This window comes from Odontomachus brunneus, unplaced genomic scaffold (assembly GCF_010583005.1).
Source record: "Odontomachus brunneus isolate Ranch 3 - 2012 unplaced genomic scaffold, Obru_v1 Obru_scaffold_249, whole genome shotgun sequence".
NCBI classification, from domain to species: Eukaryota; Metazoa; Arthropoda; class Insecta; order Hymenoptera; family Formicidae; genus Odontomachus; species Odontomachus brunneus.
Window position 1 is genome coordinate 326,363 of NW_022639699.1, and position 6,000 is coordinate 332,362.

The 6,000-nt window shown below is 37.3% G+C and overlaps 3 protein-coding genes across 4 annotated transcripts; 1 reads left to right on the forward strand and 2 right to left on the reverse strand.

Moving 5' to 3' along the window:
• Nucleotides 1-2,244: 2,244 nt before the first annotated feature.
• LOC116852698 (malate dehydrogenase, mitochondrial-like) lies at nt 2,245-2,502 on the reverse strand. Its single transcript, XM_032833307.1, has one exon. It carries the CDS (start codon nt 2,500-2,502, stop codon nt 2,245-2,247), a length of 258 nt encoding a protein of 85 aa, XP_032689198.1.
• Nucleotides 2,503-2,868: 366 nt separating this feature from the next.
• LOC116852693 (malate dehydrogenase-like) lies at nt 2,869-3,876 on the reverse strand. Of its 2 annotated transcripts, none has more exons than XM_032833282.1 (2): nt 3,715-3,876; nt 2,869-3,517 (listed from the first exon to the last, which is right to left on the reverse strand). In XM_032833282.1, exon 2 carries the CDS (start codon nt 3,466-3,468, stop codon nt 2,941-2,943), a length of 528 nt encoding a protein of 175 aa, XP_032689173.1. In that variant the 5' UTR covers nt 3,469-3,517; nt 3,715-3,876; the 3' UTR covers nt 2,869-2,940. The 2 variants fall into 2 exon arrangements, with proteins under 2 accessions (XP_032689173.1, XP_032689172.1); XM_032833281.1 differs by having other exon boundaries at nt 2,869-3,520.
• A 229-nt stretch (nt 3,877-4,105) lies between these two features.
• LOC116852699 (adenylate kinase isoenzyme 1-like) lies at nt 4,106-5,676 on the forward strand. Its single transcript, XM_032833308.1, has 2 exons — nt 4,106-4,235; nt 5,120-5,676. The coding sequence occupies exons 1-2, from the start codon at nt 4,106-4,108 to the stop codon at nt 5,674-5,676; spliced, it is 687 nt and encodes a 228-aa protein (XP_032689199.1).
• Nucleotides 5,677-6,000: the final 324 nt, after the last annotated feature.

Genomic DNA, 6,000 nt, shown 5'->3' on the forward strand with positions numbered 1-6,000 from the left:
CCCGATATTATCGCGATCGCTAATTAACGGACAAGCAGTAAAACGCGCGCTCTGAAGCGATATACACCTCGCTAATGCCAGATGAAGCAGATATATTCGCCTTTCCAGGAAAGTAAGACCACGTCGAAACTAGGTTACTGGTAGAAATTGCAATTGCGCGCTGAGCAGTAATATATTATTATACACACAGAAAAATATTATTCCACCCACTAAGTGACTATTCACTTTACTGTTCTTCTTTTAAATAATGATTATCCCCGAAGGAATACTTCCGCAATAACAAACTCAAAGTATACTCATCGCAAATTTTGGAACATTATCATTCTTGAGAGAAGAATTTATTTTCTTTGCGAGAATATCGTAAAACTTGATCGAAGAAACAGTTGACTCGACTCTGTGCAGTAAGCACAAATCGAGTCCATTTTTTAATTTAAGATTCTTGATCAAAATGCTAAACTTACTAGGATTATAGAATGTATTCTGAATAAAGATGCATATGATGAACTTGTGACAGACTTGTGGATACACAAACTTATGAGATACTTGAATACAGTATGCACTTTTTGCGTGTAGGGGACTCTGTTAATCGCTGGTAATACTCTACACTTTTCAATAAAAATTTCAGATTAACTTGCTTACAGATTAAGATTATGTTTATACTAAAAGTAAGAATAAGTCGCAATATCGCTTTCAAAACTATTATATTATAGCAAAAACAGATCAAAATATGCAGAAAAAATGTTGTTGTATCAACAGTATTAATTTTAATTGGAATGAGTTTTTTTGATTCAACAGTAATCTGGGACACCTTGTATATATATAATTTGAGAAATGATTTCGAAAATTACTCTCATGAAGTATATCAATGTAATCTTTCCTATGTTGAATCTGTAATGTGAACTTATCGCTGGAGGGGTTTAGAAGTGCCGTAACTTCCCGCTTTTATAATCTCTTTTTTAATTTCCTATCGGAGCACCGCCCCGGGTGACAAATGAATCGCGTCATTGCATCATCGGCGATACGACGAAATTGGCGGAACCTTTCGCGGGCGGCGGAATACGCAATTTCCGCTTCAGGAGATAATATCAGCCCTTCCGAACCGCGTGACCGATGCATTGGCTCACGAACGATCAATGGATCGAGATCTGTTATTTGGAAAATTACTCGCGCGCGGCCTGGCCCAGGATCCGGTCTGTATCTTACAATGACGGCGTATTGTTACGGCGCGTGGAGTACGGAAGCCTTCCAGCGACTGCACGGAGCTTTCCGTCACAATACAGTGCGCAATACACGCTTGCGTTTGATTCTTGCACCGATCTCGATTAACGGATAAATATCTCGTTAATGGTGTGCCTCGCAAATACCAACGGGGTATGGTGCAACTGTAGTAATAGAGAATAATTGCTTGATATTCACGTAACGGTATTTCAAATATTCACGCGTGCCATATCGTTGTGAGACTGTGAACTTTCAAGATTTTGCAGATCGTGAGATTTAATATGTAATATAAGTGAGATCTGATGCGAGAGAAGTTCTCAAGATATCGAGTATATTAGAAATAATTCGATAACAAGCTGTAATTCTCTCTAGTCAAGCATATTAAGCGATTTTATTCCATCTTCAATAAAATTATCGAAAAATAAATATTTTCTGAAATACTTTTCATTTTATTCTAGTACTTTTTAGTTCAAAATATGAAATATCTCTCAAATCACACATTCCCTTCTCAACAACGTGACTCAAACACTTTCACATGTAGAATGATGAGAAAAATCCATCGATAACATTTAATCATTAATTAATTTACACTGGTGCATCAATGAATGTGCAAAAGCAACGGAATCTTGTTTCAGGTTTCTCTATGTTTCTTCTTTATAATAATCGATTTTACCACCATCATTACTTTATTCCTGTAACTCCTTTGAATTATATTTAAAAATATATTTATTATTATTATAGATTTTTATTAGAGTTTTCACAAAATATAAATAAATAATAATAAGTAATAATAAGGAATAAAAACGGCTCTTAGATGTCAAATTAAGACGTCTAAAACACTTGTGACAGGTGAGTGTTACAAGCTGCAAAAATACGATAAGTAAATGACATTAAAGACCAACAAAATTTGTTTATAGCGTGTCTATGTCGTTCATAATTATTCGCAATCGAGATAATTTATCTCACAAGAACGACATTTCTCCCGACTTGTCTCACCATGATTGATGAAAGTCGTGGTTTCCACCGTCAAGGGATATACGATTTAGAGAACAAAGGTACCGTGGTGGTCTCTGCGTGACCACCCACGACAGGCGTGTAGACTTTTTTGGGTTCCTGACCAATGGCCTCAGCGTAGAAACGCTGTACTCTCATCTGATCGATCTGACAGTTGCCGAAGAGCCTTTCAGGCCGATAAACCCCGCATTTCTTTGAGATTCCCGCCACGTCTGGCACCAACAAGCGCAAAGGATTCGTTACTATGGCTATCAGAGCATCGGGACACATGTCTGCGCAGATGTTAATCACGTCTCTGCAGATTGCGGCATTACCTTGCGGCATTGCCTTGCGGCATTACCTTGCGACATATGTGTATTTGAACAAAGTCTTCATGGGAAGTCACGTTGTCTTAAATGACCTAGTATTTCCTAGAAAGTTCTAAGTTATCTCTGCAGGGAGAACCATCACTGTATCTCATAAAGAAAATATTGTATCGTAAAAAAATAATTTGAAATACCGTAAAAAGACTTGTAAAAGGATATAATTTTATATAATATCGACAAATCAGAACTGTTTTTATTGCAGCTGTAATTCAACGATAACTCATTTCCTGTCTCTTCCAGTTCTTTCTAAGAAGTGTCGATTAATCTCCATTATCCGTATTACATCTCCGTTTGAATTATTAATATTTGCGTGGTTTGATTTGAATTATTAATATTTGCACAACTATATTGTGTGTATGTGCGTGTAATGATGTATAAAGATTATTATATAATACAAATCTCGCAAGATCCATAATGTCGCGGTATTCATAACAATAATGAATCTATAATTCGAAATATCTAAAATCACCACGAACAAATGTCTCCTATGCATGTTGGGCTTCTTAGAGACTCCAATAGTCACCACAATTGTATCGACACTTTTTAGATCCCACGGCAGTCTATCAATATACTTAAACTCTCGAATTGACAATTTTGTCGATATATTCAACTCTTCAGTAATTCCCTCGAGATTGTTCCGATTAGTCGAAAGTCGTAGTTTCATGAGGCCGCTCAGATACATCTTCAGCAAGTATGCTAAAGACTTGCCGACTTTGCCGATGCCGACGATAGCGACGCGACATCTTCTGATATACTTCAGCTCGTCACGCTTTCTGATATAATAACTCTTCATACGCGCGAGTCGATTAAACGTCATCCAACTTCCGGTCTTCGTGAAGAATTTACGGAACAGTTTGATAGAATTGTACATTCCGCGATGGGAAGAGGAATCGATTGATGGGAGAATTATATCAGTGTTTCTACTGTAAATTGTTGAATGTCATTTATATACCCAAATATATACGAGAGAATATCTATTCTTTCAAAAAGAGAATCATTTATTATTAATAAAAATGGTAAATAAAGGTAAATTGTGTTGCAAAAGATTTTCAAAGAATAAGAATAAATAATATTGAAAAGGAAACTGAGGTTAACGCACATGGATTAATAGAATTACCATGTTCTCTTCTCGAGTAAGACAGGTTATCAACGACTGCAAAAGCAGACGATTGCTTTAGCCACGATAGAAGTCATTATCAGGCGAGTTCATGATTTTGCTGTAGACGATAACAGAAATTTGAAAATTAATAAGAACATTATTAATTCATTATAAACTTGTACGAAATATATTATAATGTTCCTATATTCATGATCGATAACGGATCGATCACTATACTTTCCGGATCGAGGACGATTTGACTTTTTCTCAGATTTACATTTAATTTGGAGCTTCAACTTCAAGATGCTTCATGTGTCACGTAGTAAATGCGTAACTGTACTATATTCGTCGCGTATAAAATATAAAAGCACATTTAACATTTTTTCACTAACAAAATATCTGCAGGAAAATGGGCAACTGTATAAAGCCCGCTGATTCTCCGTTCACTGACATTCCAAGCGACAAAGTCGATATCACACCAGTTAAAGAATCAGGATTACCGATTATCTTTCTAATTGGAGGCCCAGGGTCGGGAAAAAGTTCGTTGAACCTTCATTTACAATTACTTTTTCACGCGAATATGAACTAAAATTACGAATTAATCAAATTAACCTACTTTACCATCAGTAACCTAAATTCAGATAACGATATAACATTATGGCATGTATAATTGTTAATATGAATCCAGCGATATTAAGTACAAAATTATCCCTCGAATTTGCATATTTATCTTGCATTTTATTGTCATTTAGTTTTATGTAAGTAAAAAGTTAAAACTATAATGACGACAATTAAAGGATTACGTCACTGAAACGCTGAAAGAAACATCAGAAATCAGTAGTTTTTCTCAACGTAACTTATGAACAATCTTGTTTATTTACGATGTTTAGCACACACGCACATGATTTAATAAAAATGTTGTGAAAATGATTTTAAAAGATATTAAAATATAACCGACTTGTACGTAAGATATCCCGCGAAGTTACTTTACTGAAACGTACACTGATGACATATACGATATCTCAAAAATTCAGTGCATATACTTTTACGTACAAAATATTTCTAAGAATTGATTCGTGTTAAGAAAACTATATGATTCCATTAAAAAATTCAAACTAATCTTAAAAAATGCTTAGTACGTCCACTACATACTCAAACCAACTGTCATGCATCCCCTTTGAAACTTTACACTGAGAGAAATTACCCGATAAAAAATTGACAAATGGATATTTCCGATCAAAATACCGATCAGAAAATATCCGATGAGAAATATTGGTTCATAATTGTTTGATCGGTTTATCTGACGAAATGCCATTATTATCGGAAGTATCCAATTAAATTTAATCGGATATCCTTTAATCGGGTGTAGAAATTGATCAGAATTCTCTGAGTGTGGGGATCATTTTAGTTTCCTGTTCTGCAGGGACTCAAAACGTGCAGATAGCACGGCGCTACGGTTTCCTCAATGTCGTGACTAGCGACTTGCTGCGGGAGGAAGTGGCCACCGGTACTCGACAAGCCGTCACTCTGGCGCGTTTCATGTCGGAGAACCGACTGGTGCCCTCGGATATCCTGGTGGAGCTCATCAAGACGAGGATGCTGAACAGCTTAGGTATCGCGCGCGGCTTCCTGCTGACCGGATTTCCCAGAGAAAAGGGGCAGAGCAAGTACTTCGACAAGCACATCCGGCCGCCAGATCTCGTCCTGTACCTGTGCGTCAGGAACTCGGTGATGACGGACAGGATCCTAGCGAAGATCGTCACCACCACCGAGCGGCAGGATCGTAACTTTGAAGAAATCAAGAAACGCATCAAGACCTTCAGCAAGCTCAACAAACCGGTCCTCAGGCGTTACAGCGCGAAGCTGTGCGTCATCGACGGCGAGAGAGAGGAGTCGATTGTCTTCGAGGACATCTGTCGCGCGATCGACGACGTCTTGAGGAACCTCCCGAGCACATCCCCGGCGAAAGCGACCAAGTAGCGCGTGTTAGTATGCGCGACGGGTTATGTAATAATGCGTGATAGATTTTACAATCACTGTACCATCATCTTACACAAAAAAGGAAAGTTTGGTTAGATTAGCCATTTTCTGACGAAATATAAACGAATCAGAAAATTCTAGTTGGAATTATCAGAATTCTACTAGAGTTAACTAGAAATCTTGTCGACTTGGACAGAATTCTAGTGACTTCATCTGAAATTTCTGGTTCGTCCATATTTCACCAGAAAGAGTGCAGCCAAGCGTCCGCAGACATTTCGCTCCTTTTCCAAAAACTTTGAATATTCCAATTAATGATATACCGAT

Bases quoted from the DNA above. Each gene is read 5' to 3' on its own strand.
- LOC116852698 (XM_032833307.1), bottom strand. From the start codon at position 2,502: ATGTGTCCCGATGCTCTGATAGCCATAGTAACGAATCCTTTGCGCTTG.
- LOC116852693 (XM_032833282.1), bottom strand. From the start codon at position 3,468: ATGTACAATTCTATCAAACTGTTCCGTAAATTCTTCACGAAGACCGGA.
- LOC116852699 (XM_032833308.1), top strand. From the start codon at position 4,106: ATGGGCAACTGTATAAAGCCCGCTGATTCTCCGTTCACTGACATTCCA. The intron at 4,236-5,119 runs GTTCGTTGAACC...CCTGTTCTGCAG, and splicing joins AGGCCCAGGGTCGGGAAAAA to GGACTCAAAACGTGCAGATA.